The sequence below is a fragment of the Marmota monax genome, unplaced genomic scaffold, assembly GCF_021218885.2.
Source record: "Marmota monax isolate L192 unplaced genomic scaffold, Marmota_monax_Labrador192_F-V1.1 WCK01_AAM20220418_F8-fsc00015, whole genome shotgun sequence".
NCBI lineage: Eukaryota > Metazoa > Chordata > Mammalia > Rodentia > Sciuridae > Marmota > Marmota monax.
Genome location: NW_026692194.1, coordinates 12333649 through 12359741, shown reverse-complemented (window position 1 = coordinate 12359741; position 26093 = coordinate 12333649). Strand labels below are relative to the sequence as shown.

At 32.5% G+C, this 26093-nt stretch overlaps 1 protein-coding gene across 5 annotated transcripts in view; it reads right to left on the bottom strand.

Moving 5' to 3' along the window:
* The window catches only part of Ccdc88a (coiled-coil domain containing 88A), a 124341-nt gene that overhangs the window by 16315 nt on the left and 81933 nt on the right, over positions 1–26093 (bottom strand). For all 5 annotated transcript variants that reach the window (XR_006847034.2, XM_046423777.2, XM_046423785.2 and 2 more), the window contains exons 17-25: positions 23297–23438; positions 18328–18492; positions 12828–12989; positions 10687–10964; positions 10325–10468; positions 6462–6648; positions 3823–3968; positions 1183–1275; positions 840–1054 (exon numbers count right to left, since the gene is read on the bottom strand). Coding sequence is in view for 4 of the 5 variants with exons in the window: in XM_046423777.2 (XP_046279733.1) it covers positions 840–1054; positions 1183–1275; positions 3823–3968; positions 6462–6648; positions 10325–10468; positions 10687–10964; positions 12828–12989; positions 18328–18492; positions 23297–23438 (1532 nt within the window). In the remaining variant the exon portion in view is untranslated. The remainder of the gene's footprint in view (positions 1–839; positions 1055–1182; positions 1276–3822; positions 3969–6461; positions 6649–10324; positions 10469–10686; positions 10965–12827; positions 12990–18327; positions 18493–23296; positions 23439–26093) is intronic.

Genomic DNA, 26093 nt, shown 5'->3' with positions numbered 1-26093 from the left:
CACTCAGGTGTAGATCTTATCTCTGGGGGAAGCAGCTGCTTTTGCTTATTATTTATTTCAAAAGAATTGGGGTGTATCTATGTGTGTACTCATTTAAAATTTTAAAAAATTTAGTCATTTATATTGGTGATAATGTGAGAGGATTCAAAGTGCCTGGTTTACATATTTTTAAGAACTCTAATAGTTAACTTATTGGATTTTTTTTCTCTTGAAATATGATTTTTTAGGCTTTTACTTTGCTCTTCCTGTGTAAGCAAACTAGTAGCCAAATAAAAAGGTTACAAATTGTATAGAGCATGTTATGATGTGATACTTCTAAAATTTGTAATAAAAAGTTAAATCACAAGTTTAGTATTGCCAATTCACATCTTTATTTCATTTTAATCAAAACTTTTCCCAAGCATCCCTCTCTAATTTGATAATCATCAAATTGCTCAAAGTATATGAGCAAACCCCAATTATAAATGCCTTATTTTGATTATTATAAATATTTATGAAAATGAAATCTTATACATATTTCTTACTTGTTTCTCATAACCACCCTGTGAAGTATAAAACAAAGGTAAAAACTGCTCATGTTAAAACAATCTGCAACCTGCAATTGGCAGACCTATTCTGGCTCTTATGTTCTTTCTACAATATTTTACCTCTCAGGCCAAATGATGATGCATAGTACATTTTAGAAAATTATGTGACTGGGTATTACTGCAGTATGTGATTAATTTGATATTGGATTAAAAAGAAATACCATATATCAGATTGTTTTCCCAAAAGATTGCTTAAGTGTTTTTTGAAAGGACTCCTAAATCAACACTAGGTTTAAAAGTTTGAGCACTCACTGCTGCTTTTCTTGGTCCCCAGGGTTTGGCCATCTTCTAAAGAGTTTGATCCTACTGAAGAACTATCTTGACTATCTTGATGGGGCAGCTGAAGAAATCCTTCACTGGAGTCTGAACGAGTAGGTGTTAACGTTAGAGATTTCTGACGTTCTCGATTAATATCTTTCTTGGATTTTATCAATTTTCTCATTTTTAGAGTAATCCAGTTGCCTCTCCTAATAGAATAATTTAAAAAATTCTTAGTCTAAAATTCAACACATAAATTCCTCATGAATTAGAAGTCTTCAAAACTAGAACAATTTATTTTCCAAAATAAAAATTCATAAAATTTGGTTAAAAGTACCTTCTAGGAGGAGATGGGTCATAAAATTTGTATTGGTCCATAATTTTTTCTTCTAATTTCTCCTTTTGCCGTCTTAATTCATTTAACTTATCACTATAGAAATAAAAATGTTTTAGGACATGCAGTCATGTTTTGTACAGCTATGAATGATATTAAATTATTCTGGGACTATGATATAACTTCTTCCCCAAATGTAAACAAATGGTCACTATGATTGACAACTCTTAAGTTTGTTTATTAGGAAGAACAATGGGTTTTTCCCATATTTCTCCTTTTCTTCAAATTTCCAATTTAACTGGGCATAATGGTGCATGCATGTAATCCGACCAGCTTGGGAGGCTGAGGCAGGGGGATCACAAGTTCAAAGACAGCTTCAGCAATTTAGTGAAATCTTAAGCAACTTAGTGAGACTCTGTCTCAAAATAAATAAATAAATAAATAAATAAATAAATAAATAAATAAATAAAAAGGGCTAGGGATTTAGCTCAGTAGTAAAGTGCTCCTGGTATCAAAAAAGAAAGAAAGAAAGATCATTAGAAACTTCTCAATACTACCTGTGTTCACTGTCACTCCTGCCAGAATCATGTGATAGAGGCATTTGGCTAGAAATGTCCAACATATAATAAGGATATTTTTAACTTATATTCAGTGAGTCAGAATGGATAATAATATTTGGAAATCAACCATACAAAAACATCACTTAAACCCTGGAAATAAATTAGTCACCATGGGTCAGAATATTAAGACAAAACTTTGGGTAATACCTCTGCTTAACGAACAGGAAACTCAAATGCCAAGAACTTTATATATACTCAGTGCTTTTTTAACTTACAATATGGCAGAGACTAAAGGAACATATATTCCTAAAAAGGTTGTAGTCCAAAGTGGCCAGCAACAAATGTGAAATTTCTTTAAGGTTTTGCATTTATCTTAAAAGTTCATGCTAACTCTGAGATGGGTATGATGGCAGATACCTGTAATCCCAGCTATTTGGGAGGTTGAGGCAGGAGGACCACAAATTCAAGGCCAGCTTAAGGCAGCACAGTGAGACCCTATCTCAAAATAAAATTTAAAAACTGCTAGGCATGTAGCTCAGTGGTGGAGTGCTTACCTAGCATGCACCCTTGAATACAACTGCCAGTACCATGCCCCCCTCAAAAAATATTAAAAATAAAAATTTAAAAAATTCATGCAAACTCTGTGTTCCATGTGCATTAATATAACTGATGTGAATCTGCAATCTGTGTATGGGGTGAAGGTGGGAGTTCATAACCCACTAGAATCAAAGTGTGGAATATGATATGTCAAGAAATTTGTAATGTTTTGAACAACCCACAATAAAAAATTAAAAAAAAAAAAAAAAAAAAAAAAAAAAAAATGCTCCCTACCCTAAATTCTATAATAAAATAGATATTTGAAAAATATATATATTTTGGTTTCAGATGTGCCTTGGCTTCCCATCATGAACAAGTCGGAAAAGCATTATTTCATTTACACTTTAGAATAACATGGAAGTAGCTGTTATCTTTATTTTAGAGAGGCAGCAGCTAATGATCAAAGAAATGAAGTGACTTGTTTTTAGTCTTCAGATAAAACTGAAAAATTAGGACATAAATTAGGAGCTGTTTGATTTCAACAGCTGGCAGTTTCTATGACACTATGGTGTTTCTTATTTTAGTGGGGAAAAGGAAAGGAAGAATTTAATATAGGTGAATCATGGTATAATAAACTGACCTGCCCAGGTCCAAATCTCTGAGTCTTATCAAATTCCCCCATTCTTAATGTACTTAACTTCTGAATAATTTAGCTGGCTAATTCTGTCTCTCATATAATTTTATTTTTTATTTTTTATTTTTTGCTATGCTGGGGATTGAACCTAGGGCTCTGCACATTTAAAATAAGTGCTTTACCACTGAACTACCTCCCCAGGCCCATGTAATTTGATCTTAACTTATGGTATAAAGAAACTTTTGTGAACTGGCTCCATATTTCTCTAGTGTTCCTCCTCCATCAGTTTGGCTATAGAAATAATAATTAATTTTTAGTTCTTACAACACACTCATCATACCTCCATGTTTTTGCATTGTTATCTATTTTGGTCTAGTATGTACCTTAAGCAAATTTTTTCTTGTAACTTCAAGTCTCATCTTTGAAAACTAGGGCCCCCTATACATATCTCCATTATGTGTGTATGTGTGTTTGTGTTATATTGACAGTATTGGAAACTGAATCAAGGGATTCACACATGCTACGCAAGTACTCTGCCACTAAACCACATCTCCAGCCCTTTTTGTTTTGAGACAATTTCTTGCTAAATTGCCCAGACTGACTTCAAACTTGCAATCTTCCTGCCTCAGTCTCCCAAGTACCTGGGACTCTAGGAAAGCACCACCAAACCTAGCTTTAGCATCATAGTATTAAAAAGTATTTCCCTGTCTTTACTGCTTTATATTACTAATTCTTTCAGAGCAGGAACCATGTGTTTTCATGTTAGTGTTTCTGGAATATAAGCACTCAAAACACATATTCAAATAATGCTGATAATCAAGAAAAATGAGTATGAAATTTTCTCTGTCACCAGGTATGGCAATGATAATATCATGACTACTATTTCAGAGTGTGAAATTATTTGATACCTACATGTACTGTCTTTGTTCAACATGAAAAAGATCCTTGCTTTCCATATTCTGCTCCAAAAGTGTTCTGTTCTGTAGCATGAGAGTTTGAATTTGATCTAGTAAGTGTCGATTTTCTTCTTCCAAATTTCCTTTAAGTTGGCTAAGCAACTGTTTAAACACACACAAAAGAAAAATTTTTTAAACATTTACATTTTACATAAATCACCTGACCCAAAACATTTAAAATATATTAAGTACTACACAAAGACTTAAGTCTTCCGCTGTTTTAACAATTAGATGGTTTCACTTTGGTCAGAACATGAATGATTATTTTAGTGATAATGACAGGTACAGCACTGGGTTACATGCTATACAAATGTATTTTCTTATTCCCTCAAACACTGGGTTTAATATATCATAAATGATCTGTTCCAAAATACTTTTTTTTTTTTTTTTGGTGTGGTGCTGGGGATTGAACCCAGGGCCTTTTGCATGCAAGGCAAGCACTCTTCCTACCAACTCAGCTATATCCCCAGCCCCCAAATAATGCTTTTTACCTTAAAAACTGTTTTACTTATAGTTCAAAAGCTAGATCAAATCTCTGGTCTTTTGTTTAAGTGGCTAAGAAAGTTTGGACAAGTTAGTTAATTCTCAAATCTATAAAATGAGAATAGCTCTTACCATGCTGCAACTGTTGAAAATAAAGTATACCTATGTCACATAGTAGATAGTTAATGAAAAATTCTCAAAAGGTAAAGAAAATCAGGAAGAATGATACTTACTATGAATAACCATACAAAATCATCTTGATCCAAGAAATATCAATATTGTACATGACTGGTTTATTTATATATTGTTATATTGAAATATAATGTGGTAGATTCATTGAAAAACAGTTATTTTCTTTCTTATCCACACCTTCTTACATTATGACTTCTCACTCTTCCCATAAAGCAGTGGAATCTATTTCCCCTCTTCTTGAATTTGGAATGCCTTTGCCCAAGAATAAATGGGAGTGATATATGAAAGTTCAAACCTGGGCCTCAAGAGGCCTTGTATACTTCACCTCAGTCTATCCAAACCCTTCTAGAAGATGAGAAGCCACATAAAACAGAAAAGAGGTATCTCAGGCAGCTGTCCAGCATATCTGCCAGGTAACTATAAATGCAGAAGCAAATCACTGGTCTATACATTAGTGGGTGGATTGGTACATCTGCTTGGCTAACACACAAACTATTGAGCACAAAGAAATGTTTAATGTCCATCACCATTGAGGATTTATGGTTGTTATTATGTTAAAAGACAATGGATGAGACATATATTGAACCCTGGGCACTTAACCACTGAGCCACATCCCCAGCCCTTTTTATTTATTTTGAGACAGGCTCGCTAAGTTGCTGAGAGGCTGGTTTCAAATTTGTGATCCTCCTGCCTCAGCTTCCCACGTTGCTAGGATTATAGACATGCACCACCACATCCAGCGAGACATATATACAGAAAAGAGAACAGATTTTAAGTGTGTATATACAGTTCAATGAATTATCACAAAGTTAACGTGTTAAGACAGCACCCAAATCAAGAAACAGAACATTAATTGTATTCCAGTAACACTGCTATGCTATTTTGCAGTCACCATTCCTTCCCACCAAGGTTAACTACCATCCCCAACCTCTTTCTTACACTTTAGACTTCTACATTTTCCATATCATTTTATTACATGACTTCACCCCTAGCCAAAGATTAACATTTGTCCCAACTTGTGACAGCCAGGCAGAAGCAGATAGCTAGGGCCTTCTCTGATCTCTCCTGACCAGCATACCAGATACCAGACCACTTGGTGAGACCTACCAAAACTCACTGTGGTAGTCTTATTTCTTGGATGTCTTAGTTAAATTTCTGACTAATTTGCTAGTCAATTATTTGCCTCAATGTACTTTAATCTCAGGCTATCTGGGCAAGGAGCTTTTCCCTGCTCTGCTCAAAATCAAGCCAGTCTTCTCTAAGAGCAGTGCTGCTGGTTTTTACAGCTTACTTTGTGCTGTTAGAACTTCAGAGGAAAGAGATACCACAAGATAAAAATGCCTCAGAAAACCAACCACAGTTATTCTCTAAGGTTGATCAATTTTTCTCTAATAAGTGCCTCTCACTTTTCTGTATGCCATTACTTGAGTTCTGGAGTTCTAAAATATTTTTTGACAGTTCTATCAAATTTTATTATTTGTTGAGGAGTTGATTTACCAAGTACACCCACCTAACTATATGTTATTTAGATTTCTATAAATCATAGGTAGAATGAATGCTCTGCACCTTTTAACTTTGTTGGGTAATTAAATATATGTGCTTTCAAACTAATTTTCCTTTCTACTGGTTTATAGTATCACAGTAGGTGTAACATAAACATTTTTTCACTAAGGAAACACATAACTTTACAATTCAAAGTATCTGGACATAAAAGTTTAAATGAATAATAAAAATGAATGAAATTAAAGATACAGTAGGTTTTTCTAAATCACTTGTGATTTTAATTATTTGTGATCAATTCTTTTGAAAACATACCACTAATTATATGCTGCTGATGTTGTTACAATATGATTATTTATTTTTTAGGCATGTTTTGATATCCAAAGGAAGTAAACAGTGATTCAATTTGTTAAAGCTCACCTCACACTGATTATTCAGCTTAGTGGACGTGATATCTAGCTGTTGGTACTGCTCCTTCAGTTTTGAAAATTCAGCTTCTAACCTTGTTTGTTCCAGTTTAGAAGTATTTAGAAGACTTTTCAAATTTTTATGGTCAGTTTGTAAAACTTCAGTCTCTTTTAAAAGCTGAGTATATGTATGATTCAACCTAAAATTAGAAATCACAACAGAAACATCATTAGATTCTCTTAATAGCTTTCATGTAATTTACATATTGTAAAAATGCTGTATAAATAAAAGAGATATTTAAAGAATATACAAGATTCTTTGCCAGTTACTAAACTGATCAAGAATCAGTCTCTTTTCTGGGAAAACTAGATTAACAAATTTCTGAGTACATTTCTGTAGAAAAGAATCTTTATCCTTTAAATAGGTTGAAGAAATAAAGATGTGGGCTGGGGTTATGGCCCAGCGGTAGAGCGCTTGCCTCACATGTGTAAGACCCTGGGTTCAATCCTCAGCACCACATATAAATAAATAAATGAAAGTATTGTGTACAACTACAAAAAAAAATATTAAAAAAAAAGAAAGATGCTCACAATTTTGTCACAAAAAGTATTAATAAAAATATTTAGAAAAAAAGATAAAAGAAGAAGTGACCAATTCAGTTTTGGAGAATTTAAAATTCAACATGAAACAAAGCTTTTTCTTTTTTCCCCCCATTATTTATATTCAGAACAAGGTTCACTGATCTCTAAGGAAAGAAGTGATAGACACACTTTCTGTAAAGAACCAGAGAGTAAATACTAAAGTTGTGGGCCACATGCAGTGTCTGTAGCATGCCCCTTTCCTCCCATCCCACCAACCCTTTAAAATATAAAAATTTTTCTTAGTTTTGGGGCTGTACCAAAACATGTCTGAATTTGGCATGTAAGCTAGCAGTACTTTGCAAACCTCTATCTTATAACATTAAGAGCAGAAACCCAAGAAAAAGGGAGGCAGCCAAATGAAACAAACTTGCTCAGTGTGGTCCCTGTTCAGAGCATCTAATAGTTTACACTCAACTCATTTCTCAGAGAATTTAAACCAGATTACAAAAATCACAAATAAAAATAATATATTTATAAAATTAAGACTTGGTAAAAAGAGATCAAAATGGCAAAATCAGAAACATACAGCAAATGGGTTGAATCAATTAACAAATGCACACCATGAGTAAAATAGCTGGTCAAACTTGAGACAGCTATGTAGTACATTGACAACTATGACAATCAAAAAATTTCCTGGGCTAGGGTTGTGGCTCAGTGGTAGAGTGCTCACCTAGTACATGTGAGGCACTGGATTTGACCCTTAGCACCATATGAAAGTAAATAAATAAAACAATGGTATTGTGTCCATCTATAATTGAAAAAAAAAATTCCTGCTTATGCTTCAATTGAGGGGGGTGGTATGGGTTATATAAAGAGATAATGTACAAGGTCCTAGTATCTCTATGGAAATGTTAAAATGAGCTGAATTTTTATTTTTAATTTTTTTTGTAGATGTAGATAAATAGCATGCCTTTATTTTATTTGCTTACTTTTTTTTTATGTGGTGCTAAGTATTGAACCCAGTGCCTCACACATGCTAGGCAAGTAACCTGCCACTGAGTTACAGCCCCAGCCTGAGCTCTTTGAATTTTTATATACTGCCCTTTAAAACATTAATAACAAAATGCAAGTGAGTGAATATAATTCTAAAGAGGCCAAGACAACCTAGTCTAAGAGGGAAACTTTTTTGGTCAGGCATTACCTTAGATTAAACAGACTAAGGAATAGATGAATTATTATCCTTCAGATATCTTCATAAATATACTTATTAAAGAAAACATCTCTTTCATGTTTTACTTAAAGCCTTTTCTTTCCTTAAAACACAGACATGAATCCACAAAAGCTGGGCAAAGGCAAATCCAAGAAAGAGAAAATACTCAGAATCACTCTTTCCCTCCAACTTTAGAGATTTTTTTGAGGTCAAGCTCCTTATACTCAATTTCTTCATTTTGGCTAAGTTCTTTCTCAGGAGGCCCCTATGTAATGTACACAATTAGATTACTGTAAGGCCCACCTAGGTCCATGAACTGTCCCAATTATGTTAAAATCCCAGCAATGGAAAAAGATTAGCTAAAAGATGGGACCTTCAAAGTAAATATTCCCCAATATGGTACGTAATAAAAATGATGCTATCCTTACATTACATAATTTGTCACAGTCTTTTACTACATAAACTATACATACATATTCTCTTTACAAACTACAGTCTTTTTAAAAAAAATTAAATTTGTTTTAAAATTAGTTATACATGACAGCAGAATGCATTTTGATACATCATATATAATGGAGTGTAATTTCTCATTCTTCTTGTTATATATGATGTATACAGTGTTTTATTTTGGCTTGATATTGAGCTTATTGAAGTTCAAATTTGCAGTAGAGAATTTCTAGTTTTAACCATAGAAAACTAAATTCAAAACTATTGATGTGTGGGCTGGGATTGTGGCTCAATGGTGCTGCACTTGCTAGGCACATGTGAGGCACTGGGTTTGAGCCTCAGCACCACATAAAAATAAATAAATAAAATAAAGGTATTAAAAAAAAAAACTGGGCTGGGGCTATAGCTCAGTTGGTAGAGTGCTTTCCACACATGCACAAGGCCCTGGGTTCAATCCCCAGCACCACAAAACAAACAAACAAAAAAAATTGTTATTGATGTGTAAGCCTTGAGTTTAATCCCCAATACTACAAAACAAACAAAATCCCTGTTGACTATGAAAATAAAGATGGCTCTACAAAGTTAGGGATTTTAAAAAAAGGAAAACAAAGTTTAGTTTTACAAAAGGATTGTATTAGGGGCTGGGGACGTAGCTCAGTTGGTAGAGTGCTTGCTTGAGTGCACAAGGCCCCGGGGTTCAATTCCCAGCAGCACATGAAAAAAAAAAGGAAAAAAAAAAAAAAAGAAAAGAAATGGCTCTTACAAACGTATTAAATTCATAATTGAACAATGCCTATTTGAATTTTGTATGCTATCTTTCGGTCCCTCAGCTATGGCAGTGTAATTGTAGTACAAATGTCACAGCTGTTCAAGCTTTTTAAGAAAAACCTTCACATAGCCAAGGAAATAAGAGGTTGCTCATTTGTAGTAATTTCAATTTGTGTGTGTGTGTGTGTGTGTGTGTGTGTGTGTGAGAGAGAGAGAGAGAGAGAGAGAGAGATAGAGAGAGAGAGACTGGGGATTAAACTGAAGAGGGAGGGCATAAACCACTGAGCTATATGCACAGTCCTTTTCATTTTTCAATTTTAAGACTGGGTCTTGCTAAGTTTCTGAGGCTGGCCTTAAATTTATCATGCTCCTTCTTCAGCCTCCACTAGGCCCATCTTTATAGCAATTTCAAAAGACAAGAATCGGGATACCAGAATAGTGAAAAAAAGACATAAATGATCAGGTTTAATTACAATGTAGCAAAAAAAAAATGTAGAAATTTTGTTAAATATTGTAACTTAAAAACTAATTAGTTGAATAAAACAAGAGAGACCAATACATGAAAATAAGAAAATTAGGTTTTTGAGTGATTCCATAGCTGCATGATTTTGTTATGGGTTTTTAAAGAAGAATTCCTTCCTTCCTACCCTCCCTCCTTCTTTACCTGTAAAAGGAATTGTACCAAAGAGTCTGTTTTTTAAAATTCTAAGTCCACATTATGGTTGGTATCACAGAGTGGTAATATAAATTTCAGATAAGAGGAAAACAAAATTAAAATATTTGTTAAATAAATATGAATTAAAATAAATATAAATTTGTTAAATAAATATAAATTAAAAATTTGTTAAGTAAATATAAATATTTTTTACCTATCATTTTCACCACAAAGTTTCTTGTATTCTGCAGCTATTGTCTCATGGTTTTTGTTTTCAAGCAGGATTTTTTCCTGTTCTACTTTGAGCATTTTTTCCAAATCTTCCAGTTGTCCTTTCTGTTTTAGTAACTGATTGTAACTGGAAAAAAATTAGGTATATGGTTTATAATATTTCCAAGAAAGAAAATATTTTAGAAATAAAAGTGAATATGTTAATAAGTATCAATAAAACACACGTAAATTTAAATATATTTCCTTCATAAATTACCTCTTAGATGTGTTTAATGCATAAGTTTATTATACTACTCAAAGATAATTTGATTTAAATTAACAACACAATGAAATATAATTAATTACCGGTCTTCAAGGTCTTTATGTTCCACCTCAAGATTTTTGTGGGCAGACTTAAGAGTTCCATGTTTAGAGATGAGAGATTCATACTCTGAAGCCTGCCGTTCATGAAGAAGTTCCAGCTTTTCATGATCTTTGACCAAAGAATCATAGAGAGATTTCAAGTCTTCTCGATCTTTGATTAAGGATTCATTTTCATTTTCTAAGGAAGACTGCTGGATTAGGAGTTGTGCATTCTGGTTCATTAGTGAGGTACTTTGGGAATTAAGGGTGGAATTTTCAACCTGTAAGAATGTGTATTATTAACAGACATAAGAAAACTAGTTAATGTTTTCTTTTTTAGAAACAAAAAATTACAATGCTAACTTAGGGAAGCTCTAAATCATAGCAGATATATTCATATTATACTAGAAAACTTTGGATTTAGCGTCCCAAAGAAAAAGGCTACCATTTCATTTTTATTTTGGAGTCATCATGATACATGTATGTACACACACACAATATACATATGCATAAATTAACGTGTGTATCATATGTATATTTTGAGTTGAATTTGAATTTTAATGCATAAATTTATTATACTACTCAAAGATAATTTGATTTAAATTAACAACACAATGAAATATAATTAATTGTCCCATTATATTTTTTGGCTATTTGTATTGAACTTATGAAAAAGTAAATAGTTTGAAATGCTAGTATATCATTTCTAGAACTTAAAAGTTGATAAAACTGAAAAAATTATGAGGGAACTTGTTTCTGTTCTTTAAGAAGTTTGTTTCTGGTACAGGGATTGAACTGGACCATATGACCATATCCTCAGGCCTTTTTATTTTAACACAGGTAAGTTGAATTTGTGATCCTCCTGCCTCAGCCTCCCAAGTTGCTGGGATTACAGGCGTGCACCACTATGCCTAGTTTGCTCTTTAAGAAGTTTTGATAAGAACTGTGCTTTTCCCCAATAGATTGTTTTAATAGAAAAAACAGTGAGTGACAGGCTGGGGCTGTAACTCAGGGGCAGAGCACTTGCCTAGCCATGTGTGAGGTACTGGGTTCCATCCTTAGTACCACCTAAAAATAAAGGCATTCTGTCCATCTACAACTACTACTACTACTACTACTACTACTACTACTAATAATAATAATAATAATAATAAATAAAGACAGTGATAGCTGGATGCCTGTAATTTCAGCAACTGAGTATGAGACAGGAGGACAGCAATTTTGATGCCAGCCTGGCAACTTAACGAGACCCTGTCAATAAAAACAGACAGATAGATAGGAAGGACAGGGGATGTAGCTCAGTGGTAGACCAGCTGGGGGTTCCATCTCCAGTACTGCCCCCTACTCCAGCCAAAAAAGAAAGATAACACTGGCAATGTTAAGTAAAAGATGGGTCCTTTCAACTAAAGACAAGTCTGATGACAAAATTCCAATGTTGTGTGCTTTCAACTAACTAAACTACTGATAAAAAAGTTGTAAAAATGAAATATGGAATGGGCTGGGCTTGTGGCTCAGTGGCTGAACATTTGCTTCACATGTGTGAAGCACTGGATTCAATTGTCAGCACGGTACATAAATAAATGAATAGAATAAAGGTCCATCAACAACTAAAATAATTTTAAATAAAAATGAAATATGGATACTCTAAAGCAAAGATTTTTACCTGATTAATTAGAATCAATTTATTTAAGTGATGGAAAGGTAATAAAATGAATAAAAGAAAAATTACCTTTACTTATTTAATTTTTGGTGAGTTGGGGATGTGGCTCATTGATACAATGCTTGCCTGACATAACCAAAGCCCAGGGTACAATCCCCAGCACCGTAAGAAAAACAAACAACAACCAACAAACAAAAAAACAAAACAAACAAACAATAACAACAACAAAAAAAGGAGAGCCACTTATAAAATTTTTGGAGTGAATTAATAAATACATAGAGGCTCTCACATTTTAAAAAATGCTTTTCGAAAGTTTGGCATGGAACTAAATAAATATATATTTTTTTTTTTTTTTAATTTTAAATAAATATATTTTATCTTCAATTATTAAATGCACTCACTAAGAAACAATGTCTAGTTTCCCTTATTTTAACTATATAACTCAAGAGTTTGGTTACATATTCCAAAGACATTACATCACAACCTGAAGCTTGGCATTCTGTGTTTGAAGAGTAGTATTCTGTTCTTGTAATGACACCGTCTGCCGCTGAAGAGCAAGAATCTGAGCCTGCAAATTATTGTTCTGTGTTTCAAGTTGCTTCAGTTGAGTTTTCAAAGCTTGCTTCTCTGCTTGCAGTGTAGCATTCTTAACAAAGAAAGAAAGAAAGAAAGAGCCATCACATATTTTAAAAATAAAATCAACATCAAATGTATTTCTTTAATGGACACTGGAATTTTATGCAATTAACATTCATCTAAGAAAAAAGGCAATAATAGTAAAAACTTAATATACTATTTTGCCTATGTCCTATTTGCTTTATAATGTCCTAAATATTCCATTCTAAATGTATTTAACCCAAGAAACTAGAATGAGATTTTCTGTTTAATGGGGTTTAGTTGTAGATGGACACCCTACCTTTATTTTATTTATTTATATGTGGTGTTGATCATTGAACCCAGGGCTTCACACATGCTAGGCAAGTGCTGTACTGCTGAGCCACAACCCGAGCCCAGTTTAATGGTTTTAATACTGCTCAAAAGTACTAAGGCTGTATCCAGCTAAGAGAGCGTGTCTTTTCTAATTTACTCAAAGCAAATATATACATAGGTGAGTGGTGGTCCTGGGGATAGCAGCAAAACTAAGTATTTTTTAAGTACAAATATATGGAAGAAAGCAGGTTTACTGAAACAATGTTATTCATCTATTTAAAAAATTTAGTCCATAACAGACCCAACAGATATTACATCTTTTCTTTATTTTTTTTTCACAGTATAAAACACTTAGTAAAACTCTTTTTCAATATAGAATTATGGAACATATTCATTTCAAATGGCCACATTTTAATTTTATAACAGGTTAATTACTACACAAATCACAGATCATTTTATTTAATGTGACAAACATTAAAATGCTTGTTATGGATAATACATGTTCAAGATTATTTACAAATTTCATAAAAAATAAATTGCCATCAAAAAGTATTAACAGCCAGGTATGGTAGTACATTCCTATAATCCCAGTGGCTTGGGAGGCTGAGGTAGAAGGACTGCAAGGTCATAGCTCGTCTCAGCAACATAGTAGGACCCTGTCTCAAAATAAAATATAAAAAAGGGCTAGGGATGTGGCTCAGTGGTAAAGTACCCCTGGGTTCAATCCCTGGTACCAAAACAATTAAAAAACCATAAATGAAGAATCTATCAGATATTAGAAATAAAATTTTAACACACAAAAAGGCCATAATTGCTCTATTGTCACTATAATATGCATAAAAAGTTGCAACCAAATCACAACATATCACTCTTACATATACTAGGAAACAAAGATAATACTTATTTTCATCTCATATATACTTCATGTCAATGTATAAAAGGCAGATCATAGATGGGTGCAGTGGTACACACCGGTAATCACAGCAACTCAGGAGGCTGAGGCATGAGGATTGAGAGTTCAAAGCCAGCCTTAGCAACTTAGCCAGGCCTAAGCAACTCAGTGAGACCCTGTTTTTAATAAAATTTAAAAAAGGGCTGGGAATGTTGCTCAGTGGTTAAGTGCCCCTGGGTTCAATATCTGGTGTCTCTCTCTCTCTCTTTCTCACACACACACACACACACACACACATACACACACAAAAGGCAGATCATTATTTGATTCATATATTATATCATAAAACCAAAACTGAGGAAGAAAAATATTTCAAGATGCTTTTTGATATTGTACTCTTCTTTTGTTCATTTGTTCAAATAAAGGATGATATGAATTTACATTGGAAAAATATGAAATACTGATGTATTTACATACTATATTGGTACAAAAAGGTGAACAAAAAGACTTTAGAAACTAAATTGTATAAGCTCTAATGATTTATCTGAGTATCTCTAGAAATAAGAAAAATCCCTCTAGACTATAATGAAAAGAAGAGATAGCTGAGAGTAGAAAGGATATATCAGAAAATGAAAAAAAATTAGAATAAAAAAGTACAAAGTTAGTCAATGTAATACTGACAAATGCAGAAAAATTACCAGTTTATAACAGGGCTAACCATTTTTATAACCTTATCAATAACTGTCAAATGGCAAAAATGAGACAACCAAGTAATTTTTTTCTAATGAAAATTTATTAAGTCAATAGAAAAAAATGTATCACCTTATAGAACTTTACATGTGAGCCAAATTTTCTGAAATCTAGTTATGAATCCAAGTGACAGAAGTATATGTGTATACATGTGTATAAGTATATGTATATCCCTGAATAATTACATGTTTATAAATGGCTAATAAATATATGAAAAGATGCATACTTCATTCATAATTTAAAACATGTAAATTAAAATATTTCCTCTTATCACTTTAACACAACCTAAAATGTTGGTAATACCCCAAGTTCTTTAAAGATAGGTACTCTATCAGTGGGAATGAAAATTGGCATGAGTTTTAAAGACTAATACAAAAAACATCAATTAAAACACACACACAGGGCTGGGGTTGTGGCTCAGTGGCAGAGCGCTCACCTAAAATGTACAAGGCACTGGGCTCGATAAAGATAAAGATATTGTGTCCATCTACAACTAAAAAAAAAATTAGAAAACACACACACACACATATTACCACTGGTTTAATAATTATATTGTAATTCAGCATCCCATATTTATACATGGATATTCCCTGCAGCAAAACCTAAAAATAACCTTTATGTCCATGAATGTAAAATTTATTTAAATAAACTATAGTAATATCCACACTATGGGATAATGTATACAGTCATTAAACAAAATGAGATAAAATCATATTTGCTAAAATTGGGAAATTTCCAAGATAAAATATTTGAAAAATGCAAATAAGAATTTTATATAGTATGACCTTAGAGGCATAAATTTATAAAAGAAATAAACTTCCATATACAGATAAGTCACAAACAGTTGGGAAGATAAAACCATTTACAGTGATTACTTTTGGATGACAAAGGAGGAATCAATGGTGTTAGGACTAATTTTTTATTTTAAAGCTATAAAATAAAAATGAGTGGTTTTTGTTCTTTTTTTTTTTTGGTTGTTCTGTTTTGGTGGGATTTTTGGTTACTGGGGATTGAACTCAGGGACACTTGACCACTGAGCCCCATATCCCCAGCCCTGTTTTGTATTTTATTTAGAGACAGGGTCTCACTGAGTAGCTTAGCATCTCAATTTTGCTGAGGCTGGCTTTGAACTCGTCAGCCTCCGGAGCTGCTAGGACTACAGGCATGCGCCACCGTGCCTGGCTTAGCTTTAAGTTTTTAATTAAGTACATTACTTTATGTTAAATTAAAAGAATAACAATTTAAAAATTAAATTAAAAAATAACAATTATTTTACTTGCTAGCAGGTTAAGTTTCTTAAGCTTAGTCATCTTTGAAGGTAAAATATTTATTGATGAAACAATTATCTGCTAAGGTGCAGTTTTTTTTAATAAACAAACTGCAAATTAATGAATAAAAAATATAACTTCACTAGTGAGGAACACTATGAAGAAACAATTAAGAAGTATGATAGTAAATTGTTTAGGTTGCAGATAGCTACTTCCTTAGGAGAAGGGTCAGAGAAGACCTCTTGCAGGATATGTGATATAACATCTGAATGCTAAGGGAAGCCAGCCATGTGTTTGGGAAGGGTAAACAAAGAGAAAGGTCTCAAGGTAGACACAAATAGAAAAGATCAATATAATTAGAATTAATATACTTATTATGTGCCGGGCATTGTTTAATACTATTATTCTCAGATTTTAAAGAGGGACTTGGGTGCAGTGGTGCACACCTGTAATCCCAGTGACTCAGGAAGCTAAGGCAGGAGGATCACAAGCTCAAGGTAAACCTCAGGAATTTAATGAGACACTCATCAGTTTAGTGAGACCTGTCTAAAAATAAAAATAAAAATATGGAACTCAGTGGTAAAGCGGTATTGAAGCTCCGATTCAATCCAAGTACAAGAGGGTGGAAGAGGTAGAATAGTAGTGTAGTATAGGCAGGGCAAGACACAGTAAAGAATATTAATTTGATTCTAATTGAAACTGGAAGCCATAAAGGATTTTAAATAGTGAAGTGACATGGTTTGGATTATATTAAAAAAGATCACTCTGGAATATTACTCAGCAATAAAAGAGAATAAAATGATAGCATTTGCAAGTAAATGGATGGAGTTAGAGAAGATAATGCAAAGTGAAGTTAGCCAATCCCCAAAAAAACAAATGCCAAATGTTTTCTCTGATGTAAGGAGGATGATTCATGGTGGGATAGGGAGCGGGAGCATGGGAGGAATAGACGAACTCTAGATAGGGCAGAGAGGTTGGAGGGGAAGGGAGGGGGCACGGTGTTATTAATGATGGTGGAATGTGATGATCAATATTTAGCAAAGTACAGATATGAAGACACGAATTGGTATGAATATACTGTGTATACAACTAGAGATATGAAAAATTGTGCTCTATATGTGTAATAAAAATTGTAATGCATTCCACTGTCATATATAAATAAAAAAGAAAGAAAATAAGTCATCTTTTTTTTTTTAATTTTTAGGTTTTTTTTATGATGGATACAGACAATGGAGCAAAGGAGGATTTTTTTTTTAAAGAGAGAGAGAGAGAGAGAGAGAGAGAGAGAGAGAGAGAGAATTTTTTTAATATTTATTTTTTAGTTATCGGCAGACACAACATCTTTGTTGGTATGTGGTGCTGAGGATCGAACCCGCGCCGCACGCATGCCAGACGATCGCACTACCGTCATCTTAAAAAAAAAAAAGATCTCTCTGGCTACTGCACTGAGAATGAGTTTGAATTGGGTATGAGTGAGAAAAAAAAGGAAGTGGAGATTGAAAAAAAAAGGAGAGATATTCTAATAGTTGAAACAATGAGATGATTATTATTAAATTATTAGATCTTCAGTCTTTTGCCTATTAGACAATAAATCAGTGAAAAAAGTACATGACAAAAGTACAAAATGACAAAACTAAAACCCCAGTTTCTAAATTTCTAATTTATCTAAGATAAATATAGCCAATTATGCTTCCTCTCTTTCTTTTGGTACTGGGGATTAAACCCAGGGGCATTTTACCACTGAGCTACATCCCCAGCCCTTTTTATTTTTTATTGTGAATTTAAAGTTGCTGAGAGCCTTGCTAATTTCCAGAGACTGGCTTTAAATGCTCCTTCTTCATCCTCCTGTTTAGTCTCCTGAGTTGCTGGGATAATAGGTTTATGCCAACGTACCCAGTTACTTTTGAGGTGGCTTTCTTAAAGTAGGCTGCAAAAACACTAGAAAATACTGGATAAGATATATTCTTTGTTTGCTAATTAAAATATTAACAATGTGTTCATCTTATATAGACAAAATTATCGGATTTAATATACCTCTCTATATTACTATAACACTTATCCTGATTCACTAATTTATCTTTGATGTTTTTACACTTTATTTCTAAAACACTTCATTCATATTTTAAAAATTTAAAATTACTTACATTTCTTTCTACTTCAATTAATCTGTCTTTAACTTTTAGAAGCTCTCTGGTTGTTTCTTGACTTTCTCGCTCCCATTTGTTATCTTCACCAGTTGTTGGAGGAGAGCTCTGCACCATCCTTTCCTCATCTTGTCTCTGTTTGAGAGCTTCATAATTTTTTTTTACCTAGAATTTTATTTTTATGGGTAGAAAAATCAAAGTTATAATTCTCATTATTAACATAATCACAACTTGTGCTTTAAAAAATGAAAATCACTCCTTGAAATATTAGAAATTTGCTTCTATACCATGCTGCTAAAATGTATTTTATAATTTCAAGGATTATAGTGTGTGATGAAAATGGCCCTTAAGAATAGATTAACTGGACACAGATATGCAGCTAAATACTAAGAACTCTTTGTAGAGATATTTATTATAACCAGTTTAGAAATTTAACAGAGATTCCTATGTAAAGAAAAAAAATGAAACTTTGACATATTAATAATTAGTCTTAAAAAGATTTCTAATAAGATTAGAAAGTATCTATTAAATGTCTGTTTTTTAATAAAAAGATATATTACCTAGAATGGATATAGATATTAGATATTTTTACACTTATCCTGATTCATTAATTTATCTTAAATGTTTATCATAAACTTTAAAATTAATCCTAAAGTTTGTGCTAAGACAAGAATATAGTTAAAATAGCTCAATATTTATTGCAGAACTAAGAAACCTGTAACTCAACAAATTAGTATTGCTATCAGTGAGTTAATGGTGTGACCCTACTTTGGGTACAACCAGAGAAGTCAAAAATTGTGCTCCATTTGTGTACAATGCATCAAAGAGCATTCTGCTGTAATGTATAACTTATTAGAACAAATAAATAAATTAAAAATAATAATGACAGATGAAAGAAAAAAGATGGCAAGAGAGAATGTAAAGTTTGCAAATGATCTAATAGTTGTTCTGGTATCCTGATTTTCTAGGTATTTTTCTTTTCACACCTTTTTAACAAAAGATGAGTGGGCAACATTTTCATTATCCTATTATACATTAATTTCCTACAGGGACTCTTCTAGGTTTAGAAAGGTCATAGATATACACCATTATTAAGGAGAGCTGAGAATAAAATTCAAGGTTTTTCATTTTTAGTCCATGGTTAAAATTAAAATGTCTCCTTTAATTGGACATGGTGGCATATGCTGTAATCCTAATCACTGGGAGGCTGAGGAAGGAGGATCACAAATTTGAGGCCAGTCTCAGCAACTAAGTAAGGTCTAAGCAACTTAGCAAGACCCTGTCTCAACATAAAAAATTTAAAAGGTCTAGGAATGTGGCTCAGTGGTTAAGTGTTCCTGTGTTTAAATCTCTAGTACAAAAATAAAATAAAAGGCTAGGGTTGTGGCTCAGTGGTAAAGCGTTTGTCTAGCATGTATGAGGCACTGGGTCTGATCCTTAGCACTACATAAAAATAAATAATACAGGCACGTTGGCGCAAGCCTGTAATCTCAGTGGCTTGGGAGGCTGAGACAGGAGGATCACAGTTCAAAACCACCCCAGCAATGGCAAGGCGCTAAGCAACTCGGTGAGACCCTGTCTCTAAACAAAATACAAAGAAGGGCTGGGTATGTGGCTCAGTGCCCCTGAGTTCAATCCCTGGAACCAAAATAATATAAAGTAAAATAAAATAAAATAAATAAATAAAATAAAGGTATTTTGTCCATCTACAACTAAAAAATATTTTAAAAAATAAAATGTTTTCTTTACCTTACATACAATTAAACCAAAATGTTTAACTTATGTTCAAACAAAAAATTAATAAACTGAATCAAGATAAACTTTGTAACAAAAAATGGTTAATTTAAATCAAATTAATTTTTATTAAATTCATCTATCAAAGTTTAATTAAAATACAGTGTTGCAAATTAGGTTATTATGAATTCAAGTTTAATGGTTCCCAAAGATAATGTAATCTTTAAGAAAAAAGTATGATTTCTATACAGTTACTAATACACAGATTTTTAAGTGAAATTTGGTGATTTTTGAGAACAGCACATACCCATGACAGAACATTTCAATCACTCTAGAAAGATCACTGCTAACTAGGCAACCACTGTTTTGATTTCTTTCACTAAAATTTAGTATTGCCTATTCTAAAAAGCCATATAAATGAAATCACACACTATGTAATCTTTTGTGTTTTCCCCAGCTATTTCTAAGCTTTATCCATGTGTTGAATGCATAAGTAGTTTCTTTTCTACTGCTGTGTTGTCTTCCATTATATGAATATATCAAAATTGCTTATTCAATTACCAATTAATGGTCATTGAGTTACTTCCAGTTTTTAAAATAAAATATGACAAATCAAGGTGTTATGAAAATTCAGTTGTTTTTATTCTCTTTGAATAAACAGAAGTAGAACTGCCATTTCAAAGATTAAGTATACATACGCCTGACTGTATGAGAAAGTGCTATAAAACTTCTAAATTAGTTATACCATCTTAAATTCCCAACAGTATATGTGATAGTTCCAGCTGCTTAAAAAACATGCTGTCAATACTTCCAGATAAATTTTGGAATCAGATTATTTTTTAAAATATTTTTTAGTTGTAGATGGACACAATACCTTTTTATAAATTTTATTTATATTAATTTTTATGTGGTGCCTTACACATGCTAGGCAAGGGCTCTACTACTAAGCCATAACACCCACCCTTGATTCTTAATCTATATATTAATCTTATTTGGATTTTCACTGGGATTATGCTGAATCAAGAGATTCATTTGGGGAGATCTGTCATTTTAACAATATTGAGTATTCCAATTCATGAATATGGTACTCTTTTCCATTTACTAAGATATTCTTTAGAATGCTTCTATTAAATTTCTTTTAACATTATCTAAAATTTAAATTTATAGTACGGAATTCTTACACATTAATTTTTTATAGTCTTCTCTAAGAAGCTGGGTTGCTTAATGGTGTTTTAAAAAAATTATTTTCTAACTTTTCATTGCTAATATATAGAAATACAATAGACTATTACATATTAACTTTTATTTGGTAACATTGAGAAGTTCACTTTAGCTACAGAGATTTTTCTGTAAATTTTTCAGGATTTCTGTGAATAGAATCATGTCAGAGGCAAGTAAAAACTTTTTTTAAAATATTTATTCTTAAGTTTTAGGTGGACACAATATCTTTATTTTACATTGATGTGGTACCGAGGATCAAACCCAGCGCCTTGTGCATGCTAGGCAAGTACTCTACCACTGAGCCACAACCCTAGCACCCCCCACCCGGAAGTAAAAACTTCTAAAAAATATTTTAGTTGTTGATGAACCTTTTTTTTTTAAAAAATACTTTTTTAGTTGTAGGTGGACACAATACCCCCACTTCATTCATCTTTATGTGGTGCAGAGGATCGAACCCAGGGCCTCGCACTTGCTAGGCAAGCGCTCTACTGCTGAGCCCCCACTCCAGCCCGCCTATGGACCTTATGCTGAGAATCAAACCCAGTGCCTCACACATGCTAGGCAAGCACTCTACCACTGAGTTACAATCCCATTCCCAAATAAACATTTTTATTTCTTCCTTTCAAATCTGTTTATTTTTGCCTTGTCTTATCTTATACACTGATTAGGATAAACAGTACATTTAATAGAAACAGTGAGAGCAATTATTTTTGCTTTGTTTCTGATTGAAGGGGAAGTAGTCTCTCACCATTAAGGATGATATTTGCTGTAAGTTATTCATAAAAGCCTTTTATCTGATTGATGAAGTCATTTTTACTTGTTGAGATTGGTATTAGGTCCTCTAATGACAATTGTGGATTTGTCTTTCTCTATGTAGTTTTATCAGTACTTGTCTCATGTATTTTAAAGATTTTATTAGGTATGAATACATGTATCTTATTATTTTGAGCTAAAATTTCCCCTTTATTATTGGAAAATGAATGTCTTCAGCCCAGTTACTATTCACTGCCCTAAAATCAACTTAGTCTAATATTAATATAACCATAATAACATTCTTTCATTAGTATTAGAATGCTATATCATTTTTCCCCAAAGTTCTTCAGGTGGCAAATAATTGAGTCTTGCTTTTTTGTCTAATTTAATAATCACTGTTTTTAAACTGGGGTACATTATTAATATAGCTGGTTTAAAACTATCCTTTTATTGTTTTTATGTTTGTATAAACTATACTTTGTCCTGTTTCTTTTTATTTATTTTTGACTTCCAGTTTATCTTTTGGGGGACATATTAGCTATACATCTTTGCCAAATTACTTCAGTGGTTATTTTAGACCTTATGCTATTTGTCTTTAACTTTTACAATCTGCTTTCAAGTGATATGCCTTTTCATGCATAATATTAGAAGCTTAGAACAATAGACTTTCAGTTCAACTGATGTGACAGGAAGCTAATCCATAGCAGTTATGTCAAAATGGCTGAAAAGTGGAAGACAATGAAAGAATAAGTTCTATCTTCTAGACCTGAAACACACATACACCAACCCATAGCCAAAGCCACTTATTTTCAAGCTGAGTAGCTTCATGAAAGTAAATTTTATTCGTAACAAACTGATACTATTTAATAGGATAAAAAAAACTTAGGATGTGAATTAGATTAAAAAAAAATCTGGCACCAAATTTCACTTTATATTTTGGATAATCATTCACATTAACTAAGCAAAGTTGCTAAACTTCTGCCAACAATTCATGTTCCATTGCAAAATCTGTGACAAATATCATGATGGTGTAGCAAATGGTGAACAAAAACCATTTCCTTTTCTGGATGAAATTTAAATTTGGTTAACTGTTTTTCTAGAAACCTGCTAAAATTGTATAATTTTACTTGGTAAAGTTAGCATGAAAGAAGAACAGATTAAATATTAATAAAATGACATCTGCATTTTTATTTTATACTTTTCCATCCAAATGTTTATAAGATAAATGATAATTAAAATTCCTTCCAAGAAAATCACTTACTGTTTTAAGTTCTTGGCGCAATTGCTGATTATAATTTGTGGATTCTTCTAATCGAGCTTCTAAAGCAGCAATCTTTTCTTCTTTTATTTCAAGTGACTTCTTAAGAGTAGATTCTAATTTTGATTCCAAAAGTTTGTACCTACTATTCAAGTAAAAAAGTAAAAAGGTCCATCATTGGAGAAAATTATTTTTAAAGATAACTTATGACCATAAATATTGCTGCCATAAATGAGTCTTATCAAATTCTTTCAGTGTTAAGAGGCAAATTCAATTATCTTGTCCCACTCCCTCTTTAAAACTTTCCCTGGTCATAAACCAACAAATATCAGTGAGTGAATATTGTTCCAGATTACAACTTGGATTGTCAGAAGCAATAATTCATGTTGAAAAAAGGAATCTGGAAAACTTAGTTCCCAAAATATTTCTTTTGCTTTTATAAGACTAAAATTGATAGAGAAAGGAAATAAATGGATTCATTATATCATTAAACATTTGCCTATGATATTATTATGTAAAATAGTCATACAAGGACTCATGAAAAATTAAGACATAAAACTCGAAAAATGTAATGACATACTTGTGATACAAGATGCCAACAGGCAGATATAAGTGACTGTCAAATATTCTATTTGCCTTTCTGAATGATGTATCAATAATTAAATTATTATTAAATAATTTTTTTGGTATTGGGGATTGAACTCAGGGGCACTCAACCACTAAGCCCCTCATCCCCAGCCCTATTTTGTATTTTATTTAGAGATAGGGTCTCACTGAGTTGCTTAGCACCTCACTTTTGCTGAGGCTGGCTTTGAACTTGTGATCCTCCTGTCTCAGCCTCCCGAGCCACTGGGATTATAGGCATGTGCCACCACGCCTGGCTAAATAAATTTTTTAACAAAAAGGATGGTACACGAACACAATTTGAGAATGTATCATAAGCCAAGGATTATGATTAATGTATTTCTTTTATTTAAGGATGCTGAAGTCAAAGATAAAACCAAATAAAAAGCTGAATATATATGAAATTTTATCACATTCTTTTACTATAATTAGTTTGTATGTATGTATGTATGTGTATATATATATATATATATATATATATATATATATATATATATATATATAGTTTCTGTTCAGATCTAAAGTTCATTTAATATACAGAATAAATCTCACTCATTTTGGCATTGGCTTGAGTCAACAAAAATTCTTAATGAAATTTACTGATTTTGGATATGCTGAATTTGTAATATTTGAGTTGCTTCTGGGTGATCTTGATAATGATGTACAGAAAGTAGAGAAAAAGATCTCAAGTGAGATGATGGATTGGAATGTAAGTACACACAATGAATGGTAAGAGGCCTGAAAACATAACTCTAAGAAACAACTATATTGAAAGAGAAGACAGGATGAAGAGCTGTTGAAAGATAAAGTCAAGAATAATCACATCTGTTTACAACTCTAACTTTGCTACATTTCATCTATTTATACATTCAATTCACAACTAGCCTATATATTCCTTGATAGGACAAATAAGTGTCTTTAATAATACCTGTATCTTCAAAGAAGGTCAGAAGAAAAGACATTAGGAAGACTAGACTAATAAAGGAATTAGAGATATCATCTGAGACTGATACATATAAATTCCAAGTTGGAGGAGATGAAAGGTTAAAGAAATTTATGTCTATAAGCTTTTCTTTTCTTTTCTTTTCTTTTTTTTTTGATTTTTAGTAAGTAATTTTATTGGTAATTGAGGAAAAGTTGGAAATCATTTTCAAACATAATCAAGATTGAAAGTTTATTTTTGAATCTTTTTGTTTATGTCTGCATTTTATATGTCATATAACTTTAATTCTCTCTTTGCTGATCTTTCTTTTCTTCCTTCCCAAAGAAGTAAATTCTCCTAGGAACGTTGAATTTTTCTTACCACAGGTTAGACAACATAGATGTGATTTGAAAGGTCATTTGGTCTTTTTTACACTATTTTCAAAATGATTCTCTCCTTTGGAATAACAATGGATGCTCACTTTTAAATAAGAAACAGATTTGAATTTGTTGGTAACCAATTCATTTTGTTAATTCACAAATGGAAATTTCATATTTCATATCCATTAGTGGGAAGCTAAAAAGTATGGCCTTATATCAAAAGGCTGATATGAACTTTTAGTTTAGGATCTTATATGTATTCATTTGAAAAAGACAAAATATAATTTGTCTTCTATTTATTTTTTTTTTAATTTTTTATTGTTGGCTGTTCAAAACATTACATAGTTCTTGATATATCATATTTCACACTTTGATTCAATAGATGAATGGATAAAAAATGTGGCATTTATACACAATGGAGTATTACTCTGCATTAAAAAATGACAAAATCATAGAATTTACAGGGAAATGGATGGCATTAGAGCAGATTATGCTAAGTGAAGCTAGCCAATCCCTAAAAAACAAATGCCAAATGTCTTCTTTGATATAAGGAGAGTAACTAAGAACAGAGTAGGGTCGAAGAGCATGAGAAGAAGATTAACATTAAACAGGGATGAGAGGTGGGAGGGAAAGGGAGAGAGAAGGGAAATTGCATGGAAATGGAAGGAGACCCTCAGAGTTATACAAAAGTAAATACAAGAGGAAGTGAGGGGAAAGGGAAAAATAATACAAGGGGGACAAATGAATGTCAGTAGAGGGGGCAGAGAGAGAAGAGGGGAGGGGAGGGGAGGGGAGGGGGGATAGTAGAGGATAGGAAAGGCAGCAGAACACAACAGACACTAGTATGGCAATATGTAAATCAATGGATGTGTAA